Below are 17,099 nucleotides of genomic sequence, written 5' to 3'. Positions count from 1 at the left end.
ATCAGGTCTGAAAAAGGGTATGAAGTTTAGAGGTCAGGTCTGAAAACGGGTGTGGAAAATGGCATGTTTAGGTCTGAAATAGGGTCGGGATTTGAAGACCCGGGCGGCACACCCCCACCAAGAATTCCGGGGAGTACCCCCCGGGGAAATGCCTCTCTTACGCCAACCAAATGCAAACGGCTCTTTTAAGAGCCATTACAAACAGAAATGCTTGATCAACAAATCTTTTAAAATCTATTCTTTTACATTTTCTTTTCGCTGAAACGTTCCCACACCGGCTCTCAGCCATCGCAGATAAGACCCCAAGCTGGGGATAAGACACGGTAATAATGGTGACCTTTGATGTCACGCGGCCTGTCACGGTTATGTCACGATACGTCTCCTTAATGGCCCCTCTGTAACCTTAATCATTTGAAAAACCGCTACTCACAGTTCACATGAAACGAATAATCCTCATTAAAATGCTTCTCCCCTCAATTCATCCACCTTAGATTAGCTGGTTTTATCTTAACCAATCCAATTTTTTCTAGGGATTATTTTCTCAATTAAACGTTTCTTCCAAAACAAAAGGCCAAAATCAAGACGAGGCAACTGCCTCGTCTTGCCTCATGCTAGCTACGGCCCTGCAGCTCGTCACCTCCGCCGTTGGGATCAGTCTGCCGTTAATATTTTGTATTTGAGATAATTTGCTGATCCAGGTCTACAAGTGATCCGGCACCACTCATTGGTTTGTCGCTGTGGAATTGCAGATTTTATTGTAATGGGGATGTGCCGCTGGATGGGGTCGCATTTTCACGACTGGATTGACTAGAATTGGGCCTGGGGTTGCATTTTCAATAGAGTTTCTAGAATTGGGTCGCACATTTTCGGATTTTTGGGGTAAGAAAATTCTATCAAGTAGGGATTCAAAATGGTTTAGGTTAAAATGTTCAGAAAGTTATTGTTTATTAAATGTAACAATCACCTCGCATTACACTCCGTTCTTGAAAGTAGATGCATGAATAGAAAGTGACTTAGCTGGGATCGCGAAATTACATTATTCCAAAAAGTGACTAAGATGGGGTCTATAACTGGCCACAAAATAGACTATAATGGGGCAGGAGCTCTGAGAGGCCAGCGGCACATACCCAGTAGAACTGAACCCAAATACCCCCCCCCCCCGCCCCATCCCACCCCCGGGGGGCAAGGTTTGTTTCTTTTCCAGTGTTGGCACCAATCCACAACGCCACTGTTTTCTTGTTATTTAGCCGGAGGCCAGAAATTTCACTAAAAGGTCTAATATCTGTAAAGAAGCCGTGAAGGAGACGGTCGATCCGTCTAAAATGAGTGTAGTGTCATCTGCGTACTGGCTGATTTTAATTTCTTGTTCATTAATTGTCATGCCCTTAATGTTTTCATTTTCTTAATTGTTTCAGCCAATAAGAAGAGAAGAGAGAAGGCAGCCTTGCCTGATCCCTCTCCCAATTTTGAAGAAAGCACTGGACCAGCCGTTGTTTAGAATGCAGCTTTCTGTGTTGTGATAAAAAAGTCGAATCCAATTTATGGTAGATGGGCCAAAATTGAAATGCTTTGGTGTTTTTTGTATGAAAGACCACTCTACTGTGTCAAAAGCTTTTTCGAAATCAAGAAAAAGAAGAATGTTTTCTGCAGCTGCATGCTTTATAATACCATCGACGAGACGGATGTTTTCTCCAATGAAGTCTACCCTTAAGAAAGCCAGTCTGGTCTTTGTCAATAAAGTTTGGAAGTACATGTTTGAATCGGTAAGCAATCGCCTTGGCTGCTATTTTATAATCGCAGTTTAATAAAGATATCGGGCGCCAGTTTTCAATTAAGTAGGGCTCGGCATCTTTCTTTGGTATGAGTTTGATGATGAAATATAAGTTTGAGTCCCTGACAGTTGTCCTGCATGGTAAGCTTGGTTTATTGATTTCATGAAGAAATCGGCAATATCGTTCCAGAAGACTTTATAAAATTCCGCAAGTAAACCATCAGAGCCTGGGGTCTTGTTACATTCCATATTCTTAAGTGCGTTTAGGCATTCTCCTTTTGTTAATAAACCCTCGCAACTTTCTTGTTCAGTCAGGTTTAACTTTTTCTCCGTTTTCAACCCGAAAAAGAAATTATTGGTTCGTTCATTTTGAGAGCCATTCTTAGAGCTGTAAAGACGTTTGTAGAAAGTTTCACACTCACTTAAAATTTCCTTGTCTGTGGTTTAAAGACTGTTCTCTTATTTCTAGCTTGATCATTTCCCACATAAGTGCATCGTTGACAGAACGATCATTTTTGTATTCTTCGTTAGTGTCTTTAATTCAGTACAGTCCGTATTTGGTTCACATAGTCAATTTCTGTTAGGAGCGAGGTGTTAAGTTTCCAAAAACCCGGGCCTCTCATATTGGAGTGGAGAGCGATTTTGATTTCTATCAAGGAATTATCTGTTTTATATCCAGTTGAGATATTAGCATTAAACTTTCGGTAATGAGAAAGAAATCAAGGCGGCATTGAATTTCTAGCCGTTTACGCCGCCATGTATATCTGCGGGTGTCAGGATTTAAAACTCTCTATGCATCTAGTAGTTCAGCTTCAGCACAGAAATCCTTTAGTGTTTTAACTGATTCTGTATGCGTTTTAGCGGGAACGCCTTTTTTGTCCATGCACAGGTCCAAAACCAAGTTAAAATCTCCTCCAATTATTACTTCGTCGAAATGAAAGTCGTTTAAATGGTCAAAAAGCTCAGAAAGAAATTTGGATCGACATCATTGGGTGCATAGAGCGTGGCTATGGTCATGCATTTTTTTCTGGCGTAATATCGCAGATGATAAATCTGCCGTTGGGATCCAGGTATGTCCGTGGGAGAATATTTAATATTTGTACTGTAAGGTTTAATGTCTTCTACTCAGCCAGGAGAATTTCCTGGAGTTGTTCCCAATGCTTTAGTTTACAGCTATAGTTTAGTAAGGTTAGAAGGAGGAACTTAAACATGTACAGGGTAATAAAATGTTATTTTCACATTCAAAGTATTTAAAAATAATGTATTTTTGTCTTAACCGAACTGGACTTTCTCTTCTATTTTCCATATAAGATAGTAGCCCTACACAAATTTGCGTGTATCCCCGCGGGTTTATGACGTGAAGGGTGGCGCATTTTTTCTAAAAATAGATTTTTTTTGGCTCAACACATGGGGACGCGTGAACCCCACGGTTACGGTCTCCATCCCTGATTATGGCTCCTGCCTGGTATCCAATTACATGATAGAGCTCATCGGGAGGGAGGGGGTGGGGTACTCAACTCATTCTTTTATATACTTATATACAATTTCTGGCAGGAAAGGTAACCCTTTGATATACTTCAGTGGGAAATGGTACCCCTTTCATTAACCTCGTTCCAAGAGCTTTTAGAAGGAAAAAGCCGTGGGAACGAGGCTGCCCTTTTCATATACCTAGAGTAGACACACTCTTTTTTGATGGGTCTGTCGAAGGTAGTTCGAAAGGCCTGCTTCTTGCTAGCAGAGCGTCTTTTTCTTTTTAGCATGTACGAGAACGCACGCTAAACAAGAAGAAATACCAGAGACGTGAACGACTTCGTACCTCCTAAAAACAAAATTGCCAAGAAGAAACGCTCTGCTAGAAAGGGGAATTAAATGACAGGGTTGTTTTTCTAACCTTTTCTATTTTCTATACTTCGGCTCGTGAAATCCCGACCCTTTTATATACCGCCAGCCGGCAGCCTCCTGAAAAAGGTTCCTCTTTCGGGCGGAGCCATTCCGTATAGTCCAATATAGGGAGTACCCCATTCCCACCCCCCACCCCACATTGTAAGAACAAAAAAGTGGCACACGAGGCGCAGCCGAGTCACTGATATTCCTACCACATTTTGACGTCATCTGTGATCTACTGAACAAACGCACGGCAACATGGAATCTATTTATTTTATATGATAAAGAAGCAAAAGTTGTTAATAGTGACGTCATCTATGCGTCTGTCCTCAAAAAGATCATAAGTAAGAACCAATCAATATGCGTGTAGAATTCAGCTTGTTATATAATATAGGGAGTACCCCATTCACACCCCCCACCCCCCCCTAACCCCATGTGCGGGTTAAATCATTGACAGCCGATAACCTTAGAAACACATATTTTAATAACCTGTCTTTTCATTCAACACATTGTAGAAAACATTTCATTTTATTAATTTGAAAACATTAAATCGAAGTGATAGAAACTAGCCCTTGAACAACCTACCAAATGGGGTATAGGGCGAGGAGTAGAAAAATCGGCCAGCAGAGCAACTGAGAGGGAGCCTCCCAGACCGAGCCCTATACCACACTTGGGAGCCTGTGAACAACCGACTCTCTTAACAGGTGATTGTTAAACCTACAATCTGCTTTGTTAAGAAAATACCTAATTTTAAGTTACAGACAAAGCTCTCGTAAGCGACCACCTCGGGAATTGGAAAAAGTGGTCGTTACTGGTCGCTCACGAGAATGCAATCTCGTAAGCAACCAAAAGCCGAAACAATAGAAGCTGCTCATTTACCAGAACTTTTACGATAAAGCTTTCTACCTCGGTCTAAGGGTAACACTGTTGATCCAGCAGTAAATTATCTTGCATTTTAGATTCGAGTTCTTAATCTACGAACATTATTAGGCAGTGCTATATTACTGTAAATGTGATCATGAAGTGTATACAAGTCTTTTATTAAAGAATTGTTCTAATACGTATCAGAATTATTGAGTGGTCGCTTACGAGAGCTTTAAAACAATGGAAAAGACCACTTGGAACAGTCGAAGCTCTACTTGCGACCACTGTCGTAAGCGACCAATTCTAGTTACGACCACCATTGTGAAACCCCGTTTGAAGTGTTACTGAAGCACGTTGATAATAAAATGTCGACACAAGTAACAGCAATAGCAGATAATCATAGCTCATAGGCTTACTAACAATTCAGCACTGAGACTAGTATTCCTTGCAATGTCATTAAACAACAAGTGTGATCAACCATGATGTTTAATTGCTTCAAGAACAGTAAAGCATTGTCGGAGACCCAAGGGCAGTTAGTCGGTAAACACTTGCCCACGAAAATCCCTTCCACCCGACTAACCGCCCCACAACAATAATCTACACCCATAACTGTTTTGAGCAATTCCACCAGAGGGCTATTAATACTTAAAGACAACAACTCAACGGTTTAACAATCAGAGTTCGTTTACACCTGCAACATAACGACAAAGATAAAACGATGGAAGTGAAATATACGAAACACATATAACCATGAATACGTATAAAATTATTAGGATTATAAAACATGAAATTAAAGAAAAAAATGATCACCGACTTTGCATCGTTGTGTCTGTCATTATGTTCCTCTTACGTCACTGTTACCTTGTCCACGCTAGCGACTAATAACTTAAAACACTGTTTCACCACGTCACATAGTAATGTGTAACGTTAATAATAAAAATTGCAAAATTAGCCAGTGCTAGGTACGAATTACTTTTTGGTTTTCTTTTCCTAGATAACTCTCATTTTGTTCGCTGTATTTTCTTACCACTGTAAACAAAAGTGTGATCTTTGTTAAAAATCAACTTGTGTACGTCTTTAAAAAAAGTTAACATTCGTTTTATTATAGCTAATGATTTTAAAGCGTAGTTTTTCTCTAATAACTTCAACTTCACCAAAAAAGAAAAAAACAGTAGGTGAGGTTAAATGAAAAGTACAAGTTACTAAGGCTTAACAAAGGGTTCCTCACACTCTTGCACTCATCCTTGTGGCTTCTTTCCTTTTTTTCATAATAATTATAAATTGTAAATTTAACTGTCATTTAACTGTAACAAACAAAACTAACTGCGATATTAAAAAATTGTGACAATAACTCCTTCAATACTCATGCTATATTATCATATTCTCTGTTTTAGTAGCAGAGTTGGGCTGTGTGCTCTTTCCTTCTAGGCTCTTACATCATTAGGGCAACTCCTGGTACAAAGGACAAATAATTTGAGCACATTACTGCGCCTTTCAATAACGATTTGTTTGTTTACTGCCGTCAATCATAGTTACGGCGAACATTGGCTGGCCGCAAAAAATACAGAAACCAACAAAGAAGTGGATCAAAATCCGCCAATCACAGCTTACGAACATGACCTTTTGACCCCGTTGAGTCAAATGTTTTCCTTTGTTAGAGATCAATTACAATAATTCACTGCAGCGAAAAGCAAAACGGTTGGTTGAATCTTGATCTTTAGAGTCCGCATGTTATTGACAGACGTAGTAAGAGCTTTGTCTCTTTTTCCTAAAGGAGTAATCACTCTCTAGGTAATTTTTCAGTAAGTAACAGAATTTTAAACCTGAAACTGACACTCCCCAAAACGAGGAACTGCTCAGGTATAGACTTTTAAAACGTAGAGAAACCAGTTCCTTGAAAGACGAAACGGCTGTGTCAATCTTTTTATAATTAAAATCGATTCAGACCGACCAACCAATAGGAATAGATTTTCTTTTAAATTAAACCCACGTGATGCAAACACTCGTTAACATGTACGGACACTTTTCCTACTACAAAGGAGTCCTTAGGAATTGGCTTTGCCTGCAACGTTTCCGTTTTCACACCAGTACAAATTCACAGATGGAAAATGATGAGGTATTTCTCCCTTTAGTACCATGGTAAAACTATAAATTTGCACTGAAAACTCGCCTTTCCTTAACGTAATGTTACTGGGCGAGTTACTGGTAATAATACTCTACTCTAAAACTCCGTTATCATGGCCACCGTGGGACAGGAAAAAATGCCCGGGCGCCTTTCATAATTGGGTTAATGTTAGGGAAAATGTATCTGTCCGGACCAAGACAACTGTCCGTAATACCGGCAGTGCCATATTACACTACAACTGTGTTCCAATCACAGGCAGCCCAAGCACAAGCCGTGAACGATGATAAACTTGCGTAATGGCGGTCACGGCGCAAATATAAGAGTTTGTATCGGAATATTTACGATCGGGTTTAGGAGGTAGAAATACTGAAAATAAGATACCTTGCTTCTACGGTGTATTGCTTATTGTCTGTTTGAGTAAGATAAGGTTACCTAGAAAGCACTAACTCGCTAAAATGACCTCAAATCAGCAAAAGAAGCAAACAGACAATAAGCAATACACCATAGAAGCAAGGTATCTTATTTTATTAAGAACGTTTCAGTATTTCTATCTCCTAAATTCGATGGTAAATATTCCCATACAAACTCATATTTGCGCCGTGACCGCTATCACGCAAGATGATCATCGGTTAGTATAACTCCACTTCAATCTCTCTGTCTTAATTCAAGGCATAGAGCGCCACTTTCTCAACAACCAAAACTTATCGTCTTTTCTCCTACAAGTGTTTGTTTCGAGTTCTGATTAGTTCATTGGGTTGTTTACAAGTATGTCTATCATGTCATTGGTCAGAGTAATTACTTTGGCTTTACTTCAAATACGCTAAAGTGAATCATACAAATTCATTAAAGTTACCGTGTACCTTCAGAGAAAAAAATTTTGGATTTTCATTTTTTTTTAGATAAAAATAAACTTCTCAGTGAGTTCTTACAAACAAAAAAAGAATTTTCGTAAAAGAGTGAGTATTTGCCGAGAAATTGGGACGTAAGCGATTTCCACCGGAAGTTAAATTTTACTTTGATTGACAGCATATTGCTGCCGGTGTTACCACCCGTTGCGATAATTGCGCGAACGGTCTTTCTCATAGTCTTGAAACCCTCACGTTCTCGCACTTCGAATATCCTGTATTCAGTGGAAGAACTTGCGTTTGTTCGAGTACGACACTGACATAAAAGAAGACAAAACTTTAAGCTACACTTTAAAGTAGATAAAGGTCTTAAAACCTTCCAGCAAAGCGAACATTTGGAGACGCGCTTGTTTCAATTCGCGAGTCCGTGAATCGCGCGTCATGAACTTCCTATTTTATATTTGAATATTATCTATTTTTTTTTCAAGCGTCAAACGGATACTTGTTCCTATTTGCAGCATTAACAATTTGGGACGTTCATTCGAGAACGAATTTTCACCCGAACTTTCGATAAGCAATTTCGAAACTTCGCAATTCTCAACAATATTTTGCTCGAATAGATGTAGTTCGCCGGCTTTTCGACTGAAGAGTAGCAAGAATTTTTGTTTTAACTGAGACAATACATGCGGTTACGGTAGTTCCCCGATAATTCCGTAGCGCTTTGTGTTGATAATTTCACCCGCTTCAGCCGCTTCTGCAGATCGGCCCAACAGTTTTGCTTGATGAGGTCGACTTCAGTCCCCATTTTTTTTTCCCCATAATCATTGCAGATTACAAAATCGACGTGCGCGTACAACAAACACCGCAGATATCCATCAAAATGGTGAAGGAATTGAATTACTCTGGAACTCGAGTACGTGCAAGCTGCGAGAAAATTTTCACAGGAGGTGACCGGAAGAAAAAGCAGCTTGCAAAATGATTGGCTAATTTTCCATAAGGGCGTTAGGGGGCGGTACTTGTTTGTGTGCCGGGAATTTTTTTCAAGCGCTGTTTTCTCAAACTTTAATTTTCGCTTGCAGGGGACACTTTCAAGAGTTACAACTCAACAACGATTTGACCGATTTCAGTAAAATTTGGCCAGATGCTAGAAAAATATATAACCAACAAAAACGTGTTGGGGAATTTGATAATTCTAAAAATTCTTTCCTTGAAAGCCATTTCCGTGCGTTCCGTCCGCATGGTTTTCTCGCAGTTTTAAAAATGTTTTGTAACTTTTGAACGAAATCGAATTAAAGAAAACCCCGACACGGTTTTTAAGCTTTTGGGATCCTGACCTGGAGAAAAAAACCAAACTTCCAAAATATAAAAATCGCATTGAGTTGGAACTCTTGAACGGCGATCTGGACCTTCAAGTTCCGACTTTACGAAAAACCCGGGAATATATTTTCTTGGAAAAGCAATGAAATATTTGAATACCCAGTTCTATAAGCTTTAATTCGATATATAATTTTGGACTTGTCGTGTAGCTGTCTCGTGTGTCGTGCTTGCGTTACTCTTTGCGCCCACGCTCTGTTACTACTGCGGATTCGCTACTAAAGGTCAACCATTCATCCGTGAAGTTCAATTTAACACTTGAATGTTGAATGATGAAACTTGAATGTTACATGGAATCTTGCCATTAAAAATGCGAAACTCGAATGGTGAGTGGAAACTATTATTTTAAAATGTGAAACCGATGTACAATTGGGAAAGTCGGATGTCGCATGTGAATGGTATTTGAGATATGGATGTTAAATTGTCAATGCAAAATGTGGAATTATAGAAGTTGAATATTGCATTTTGAAATATGAATGTTGAATTGTCAATGCACAATGTTGAATTATAGCAGACAAATATTGGATTGAAAAAACGACCAATAATTTAAAGCAACAATGTTGCATACAACAGCTTGAATTTTGGCAGGGGTATAACGCCATAAGCACAACAGATCAGCGTGATGTTCTTACTAAAGGGGCGGTTACCTAGCCGGGTGGAGAAATCATTGGTTGACGATAGTGGACTGGACTTTGGATTGGAATAGTGTAAGTTGAAATCAAAGGTAAAATATTTTGGTAGTATTGCAAATTTCTTAGTTTTTGTGTTGATTACCAGGAAAGGATCCCAGTATTCGGCAATGCTCGGCTGCTTGAACCTGCTTCATCCGGATCGCCATTTTGAGTATCACGAAGACCCTGGGGACGGGCATCCTCGAATACCCAGGGGGAGATAGTGGGGACGAGGAAAAAGTCGAAACTGGACTCCATTGAACTTTTTCTTGGCTTCACCATTGCCCTCTGGGTCACTGAGGATGGGGACCAGGTTGTCAGGATGGTGCCTCGGTTTGATACTGCGCACTAATTCAACCAACGAGATTGTCGATAAACTGGCCAAAAACATTTCTGTTATCGGAAAACCGTCCTTAACAACAGATGAACAGAGTGTCGTAGCTGATCATTCTCGACATTTTTCTAGACCCAAGGTTTCCCTAAAAGCAAAGTTATTTGGTATACTTGAAACTGTAGACTCTTATATTGAAGTGGAAACAATAATTGACCAAATGAAGAACTGATCACCCATGTCCTTCTCTTTTATTAGTATAACGTGATTCTCCTTTTCCCTTTTCATCTCTTTTGTATCATAATATTAATGATAATAAAAATGACATTAAATTAACTTTGTATTTTTTTCCCGCGAACTATTTTTAGTAGCAGTCACGGCTGTTTCGCTTTCCAGACAAATGTATGGAAAGTTCAAAACACGACTGGACGCTTTCTAGCACAGCTACATCCCTCCAAAATTTTTCCTTTAACTCCTTTTCCTAGTGCCAAAAGTTTCCAATTCATGAATTTTTCAGAAGTGATGTTTTATGAGAATTATTTGACATCGGATTTCCATACAAACACTGTTATTTCAAGCCTGTTTGCCTACTCGTCAATATGGCGTCGAAAACCCAGGGGCACCCAACGGATCTTTTCGGTAAATTATCTGTTCGGAAGGTCCTCAATCCCCTACAATTTTCTTAAGGGAATTTTCACCTCGAATGTTCGTGATACGGGATATTTACGGCCTAATGTTTTCGAATTCATAAAAATGTCGTTTTGGACACCGAAAAAAGGTCAGCTAAGATTTTCGGAGCGAAATAAGACCTAAGGTTTTCGGAAAATGGACAAAAATGCCCTAATAATTTCGAAAAGACTCAAGTTCCCCTAGAATAACCGAACAGATAACAATATTATAGCGCGGCTTGAATTGAACCTACAGAGCTTTAAAAGCACTCCAGATAGCCTAAAATTGCGTTTCAGAGGATCTGAGAGAAAACTTTTGTTGGGTGCCCCTGAAAACCGTGATAAGACCTATTGCTATTAAACAAGAGAGGATGACCTCTCTTGTATTAAATCATAAAGGCATTGAAGGCGCGTTTATGATTTTTGTAGTTTACAAATCCCTAATACAAAATCATGGAATGGAAAATATTGACAATTCAATATCATCAGTGCCCTTCGCTGGGAAGTCTGTTTTCCCAGTCTGATTAGTTGAGGGCTTCGTCTGCTGTGCCGAGATGGATGGAAATTAAGTATTTTCTATATTTTTGCATTTTCTTTATAAAATTCTTGTCTTAGGTCGTTGTGGGAGTTGTCTTATCATACGTCTGAAACCGAATTTAATGAGAATGTTTGCAATTTAAACGATTCAGTTATTTCAATTTAAATCAAGAAAAGGATATCCACTTAAAAACTGTATTTCATGCTACACAACAGGTTAGAAAGGGACTACTGGGCGTGAATTATTGTCGGAACTCTCAGCCTTGGAAAATAAAGTTGCTCAGTTTATTTCATGTATAAACGAAATAACATTCAATTTTTTTTTTACTTTCCATTTCATTAATTGTAGAATGTAATACGAAAAGTCGAATGGAGCAAATATGTTGGTACAGTTTGTAGCTGTTCTGGGTTTGCTATCGTGCGAGGCCTTGCTTGATCTGAAGCATACCACAGGGGTCCTGTCTGGGTGTACTTTTTACTCATCTCCAATGCGTTTAGAACAGATACTTGCTGGATAAAACGTCAAGGAAAGGGGACAACAAAAGCTCTCAATAATACTGCAGTAAAGGTGTCAACAAACCAGAGTTAGGTGGAGTTGAGTGGCTTTTTGAACGCGCCTCACATCATAAACCTGATCTTCACTTTCAGTGTTACAATGATCTCTTTAAGGGTTTTTCAGGACTGGCAGAACAGGTTGTTCATGAATCCTGGATGGATGAAATGTGGATTCTTAATTCTACCAGTCACTAACCTACCATGTATGATTCAGTAGTTCAGATCGGACAGTACTGGCATGCAGAAAACGCCCAAAGATTTTTATTTTCCAATTGTCTCACCGCAGACTGATTCGTCAGATCTTTATATGAAAAAAAGAAAAAAAAAGCGCAAGGAAGAGAACTATACCGTAAACCGCCGTTTATAAGACCCCCCTCCCCGCTTATAGGCCCATGTACCTGTGAACCGAAAAATACATCCTATTATAAACCCCATCCCCCGAGAGATTAGCCCCCCTCTAGCTTTCCCTGTTCCAAGTGATTTTTAGCGCTTTCACAGAACTTTGTACTACTTCAAACAAAAAACTGGAAAACTTCTTATGGAACAATAAGTTTATTACTCTCTTTTTATTAACTACTCTTTATATAACTACCGTATAACTTTATTGTGAAAAGTAACTTTTCAATGTTTTACTGTAGTTGCAGTTTCGTTTGTTTTGTTAGTGTTAAGTTTTTTGTTTGTTGTTGTTATTATTATCATCATCATCATCATCATTATTATTATTATCCCTGTCATAACCCCCTATTAGGCCATTTAAAACACTCACGAAGTTGTGTAAGCTCAGGGGTTATATGCTGCAGTTTACAGTATAAGCTTTTCGTCGGGACAAACGAAACTGTCTGTAATGTCCTGGGGCCCGTTTCTCGAACGTCCCAGTAACTTACCGGGCCCGATAACTTACAAAAATTGACTTCGGTTAAGAAACATTTACCACCAAAGGCACTTATCGGGCCCGGTAAGTTACCGGGACTTTCGAGAAACGGGCCCCAGGTGTCAATATAGACCTTTTTCATAAATGGCGGCCGATAAATTATTATTTTGTTTTCATGAAAATAAGCCCTACTAGCCTCGTCAGCATGTGGAAAAATCAAAGGAATTTTTACTCTGAAATTTTTCTCTTCCCCTGTGCGTGTTTCAAACAGCGACTACATAGAGGTAGAGGAAGTGTCAAAGAGATAAAACTGAGACCCAAATGTTTGTATCCAACGCAAGACTTGGAAAGCAGGAGCATATATTTAGGTAAATTTTAAGTTTTGCACGACTTCATGTTATCATAACCATATACTCTTACCTCTTGCAATTCAATAGAAAAAGATCTGTGGGTGCATTTTAAAGATATCTCAATTTATGAAAAGTGGGAACTTTTTCACTGATCTGCGTTCTATTTGAGCTGTTTTCAAACATAAATATCTCAAAATCAGAGCCACCCATAAAGTTAAAAACATATTTAGAATGTTTTGCTATAAGAAAAGACCTTTTACAATCAGTCTACGCCACGCGTGACCAGTTTTTCCGAGAATGAAATAAACATTCGAATTCCTTTTATTTCATTAGCTTGATTTTATTTTATTAGCTTCGCCAACTTAATATAGATTACATAAACACAACAAAAAATGTGAATGATACAATACAGGCAGGGACTCCGCAACAGCTTACACCAATTACTGCGGGCCCGGAACTCATAACATTGAAATTCCTTTTTATAATAACCGGTATTTGAATCGAATCTTGAAAAATCTTTCCGAAAAAGACGCATTAACTAAACAAAAAAAATTCAAAACACTTGGAAAACGATTACCAGTTTTGAACTACCGTGTGCTTTACTGTAAAGAAAAATTCATAGCTTTATGCCGTCAATAAACTAGGGTAATTTCTACTGGAACTCTGAAATCTCGCAAGCGATGTTCAAAACTGACATAGAACTCCGTTCAAATTTCGAAAATACCGGTTACGCGTGACGTGGATTGCCTGTAACAGAAAAGAGAAAGTGTCAAGTTTTACTCCTACAATTCTAGATCTTTTCAACTTCCATTTCTTATCTGTGCTAATGTTCATTTTTCTCCATCCTCGTTTCCAGCGGCTGTCCTCTTCACAGGGGACAGCAAGAGGAGGGACCATGGGAACGAGTTGGCAGTGTCCTTCTGTTCTTTTTCCACCGCTTGAGTATCAAACATTTCTACATTTACTTATTTTTTTTAAAGCAAGTAGCACCAACCGACCTTACTTACGGTAGCAAACCCCATGAAGCTTGGTTTGGATTGGCTCTATTTTAACCGGGATAACGATATGATAAGCAAAACATGAGAAAATATTAATTATTATATATTATTCTAAAAATAGCCGTTTGGTTTACCGTTACTGTAAGAATATCCGTTTGGTTTACCGTAACTGTAGTTACCCAGAGCTGCAAAGCCGAATAAAATGAAAACGAAGACCAATAATCGGTAAAGTTGTGAAAATACGCTCAACGCAAATGGTAATAAACTGGATGGTCTCTCGTGTCGTTGAATCAAGAACTTTGCAAGGAGGTATAGATAAGCTGATATTAGCGGCTGTTCGTTTTGTTCATTCAAAGTAAGTTTTCACATCATAAGAGCAACAACGCAGCTGTTTCGAAATGAACTGTAACGAAACCTATTGTAGGTAGAGTGCCGAAGATTAGACGTTATATGCCAGGTTTTATATGAACTATATATAAAGAGTGCATGATGCAGCGTATCACCTCTTGATTCAACATTAACCTCCCTCCTAAAAACTAAAGCTGTACCCTTTTCAATAAACCAGAGCAGAAAAAAAAATCTGTCTTGAACCTTCTTAGTACCAGTGTTGTCACCGATGATAAAAGACATGAGAGCAAACTTAAGGTTAATCACTTGCAATCATATGATTTTCATAGTGGCTAAGGAGTAACGCCTCACTACTCAATTCCTCTTGACAAATCCAGCAGTGGTGTTTTTCAACATGACCAGAGTGGAGTTCTATCAAAGCGTTGGTTTGTGTGAACATGTTATCTTGAGTGCAATCCGTAGCACCCTGGTGGGATCTCTCATGTATTCTTAAACTTCCCAAGTGGCGAAAAAACTTGTTGCACTGTTTGCATTCATATGGCTTCTCTCCAGTATGAACTCTTTCATGTGTTCTCAAAGGTCCTGCTTCACTAAAACACTTGCCACACTGTTTGCATTCATATGGCTTCTCTCCAGTATGAACTCTTGTATGTGCCCTTAGATGTCCTGTTTGACTAAAACACTTTCCACACTGTTTACATTCATATGGCTTCTCTCCAGTATGAACTCTTTCATGTGTCCTTAGAGCTCCTGCTACACTAAAACACTTGCCACACTGTTTGCATTGATATGGCTTCTCTCCAGTATGAACTCTTTCATGTGTCCTTAGACCTCCTGCTACACTAAAACACTTGCCACACTGTTTGCATTCATATGGCTTCTCTCCAGTATGCACTCTTTTATGTGCGCTTAGATATCGTTCTTGACTAAAACACTTTCGGCACTGTTTGCATTTATATGGCTTCTCTCCAGTATGCACTCTTTTATGTGCGCTTAGATATCCTTCTTGACTAAAACACTTTCCGCACTGTTTGCATTCATATGGCTTTTCTCCAGTATGCACTCTTTTATGTGCGCTTAGATATCCTTCTTGACTAAAACACTTTCCGCACTGCGTGCATTCATAAGGCTTCTCTCCAGTATGAACTCTTTTATGTGCGCTTAGATATCGTTCTTGACTAAAACACTTTCCGCACTGTTTGCATTCATATGGCTTCTCTCCAGTATGCACTCTTTCATGTGTTCTCAGAGTTCCTGCTTGACTAAAACACTTACCACACTGTTTGCATTCATATGGCTTCTCTCCAGTATGAACTCTTTCATGTCTCCTTAGATTTCCTGCGCCACTAAAGCACTTACCACACTGTTTGCATTCATATGGCTTCTCTCCAGTATGAACTCTTTCATGTATCCTTAGATTTCCTGCGTCACTAAAGCACTTGCCACACTGTTTGCATTCATATGGCTTCTCTCCAGTATGAACTCTTTCATGTTTTATTAGATTTCCTGCTTGACTAAAACACTTGTCACACTGTTTGCATTCATAAGGCTTTTCTCCAGTATGAATTCTTTCATGCATCTTTATAGCTGCTGCATTATTGAAACACTTGCCACACAGTCCACATTTTCTTTCCATTTTCAAAATATCTGAAACGTAATCAGAAACACTTTCTTAATATTACTGGGAGTTTATCTTAGCGTGGTTTTACTATGCTGTCCTTAAATGTTTATTCTATGTGGGCGTTTTAGTTTCAGTCGTATTACAAGTGCTGAAAATTATTAATCAAAGGCTTCTGTGAGCCAACTCTTGAATGCAGAAGAGAATAGTGGTAACAGTTAAGCGGTACTTGCATCAAACTACGCTACAAGGATTCGTGGACGCCATGCTGCGTTGCGGAATGCGTTATGTATAAACAATTAAACAATCAAATTACCCAAGCACTCTGATTCCTTCTGATACGCGAAGCAACCCAAAGGTGGACGTGGACGTGTACGTTTTTTTGGTGGTTTTGCGTGGTTGCCAATCGGCAAGAACCTCCGCAATTTTTTTCCCCGCGGCGTGTTGTTGCCAAAGCTGAACTATCTTGGTTGCCTGGCACGTGCACGTGATCTAAATCTTGCAGTTTTCAGCATGGTAATATTCCTTTCTACGTTTAAACGACGCCTTTTGTCGCGTTTTATAACATCGGGAGGTTTTAACCTTGCTGAAGTTGCTATTTTGGCTTTATCCAAGTGAACGTAAATATAGAAATACATCAAGCGCTGCGATGCAAATTTTTACATTTTTTCTGTTGAATCGATCTTATCGCTCAAACTGGACGCCGAATGAATTTTATTGCGGCTTCTGTCTGGGCGAATTTCATCCGCTAACTGCGAGGACGTGTTTGTTTACATTAGCCTTAGTTGTAACGTTCCATTGATACAAATAGAAAACACACAAAAAGCTTTCCTGAATAAAAAAAATTATTCAGATACAGCTGTAGGTCTTTTTACAGGCCTAAGAAGCAAAAGCGTATAATTTTCGCCGCGACGCGACTTGTAAGCGATTTGAAGTCAATTTTGAAGCGAATTTATGGGAGCACGTTTACCAAACATTTTACAAGAACTGATCGGAATACGAAAAATCGGTCTATCAGAATAGTATTTCAGTACAAATTCCAAATCAAACCTTTAATTATTTGTGTGTTGAATTCCTAGAAACACTTATTTGAGATCCGCCCGATCATCGGGCTAATAAAACCACAAATCGAAGAACAATTTCTTCGCCATTAATGCTTGATTTCCGTTAATGAAACTGTCGAGCACCCCTTAGAAGTTCCTCTTTCGTTTCACCGTTTCCAACGAAAACCTGATGCGCTATAAGGTGAACAATGCTACGCTTCTGCGCATTGGTCTTTACTCCCGGTG

General features: G+C 39.1%; 3 protein-coding genes across 4 annotated transcripts in view; all 3 read right to left on the bottom strand.

The window, feature by feature from the left end:
* The window catches only part of LOC146453927 (uncharacterized), a 251,249-nt gene that overhangs the window by 102,033 nt on the left and 132,117 nt on the right, over positions 1-17,099 (bottom strand). The gene's annotated exons all lie outside the window — the stretch shown is intronic.
* The window catches only part of LOC146453933 (uncharacterized), a 236,753-nt gene that overhangs the window by 158,345 nt on the left and 61,309 nt on the right, over positions 1-17,099 (bottom strand). The window lies entirely within an intron of this gene.
* Positions 12,812-17,099, bottom strand: part of LOC146453935 (uncharacterized) — a 48,304-nt gene continuing 44,016 nt past the window's right edge. For both annotated transcript variants that reach the window (XM_085096020.1, XM_085096019.1), the window contains one exon: positions 12,812-15,839. In XM_085096020.1, the coding sequence (XP_084952146.1) occupies positions 14,491-15,828 (1,338 nt within the window). In that variant the 5' untranslated portion in view covers positions 15,829-15,839 and the 3' untranslated portion in view covers positions 12,812-14,490. The remainder of the gene's footprint in view (positions 15,840-17,099) is intronic.

This window comes from Pavona decussata, unplaced genomic scaffold (assembly GCF_977016875.1).
Source record: "Pavona decussata unplaced genomic scaffold, jaPavDecu1.1 SCAFFOLD_321, whole genome shotgun sequence".
NCBI lineage: Eukaryota > Metazoa > Cnidaria > Anthozoa > Scleractinia > Agariciidae > Pavona > Pavona decussata.
The sequence above is the reverse complement of the archived record's forward strand: the minus strand, read 5'-3'. Positions and strand labels throughout refer to the sequence as shown.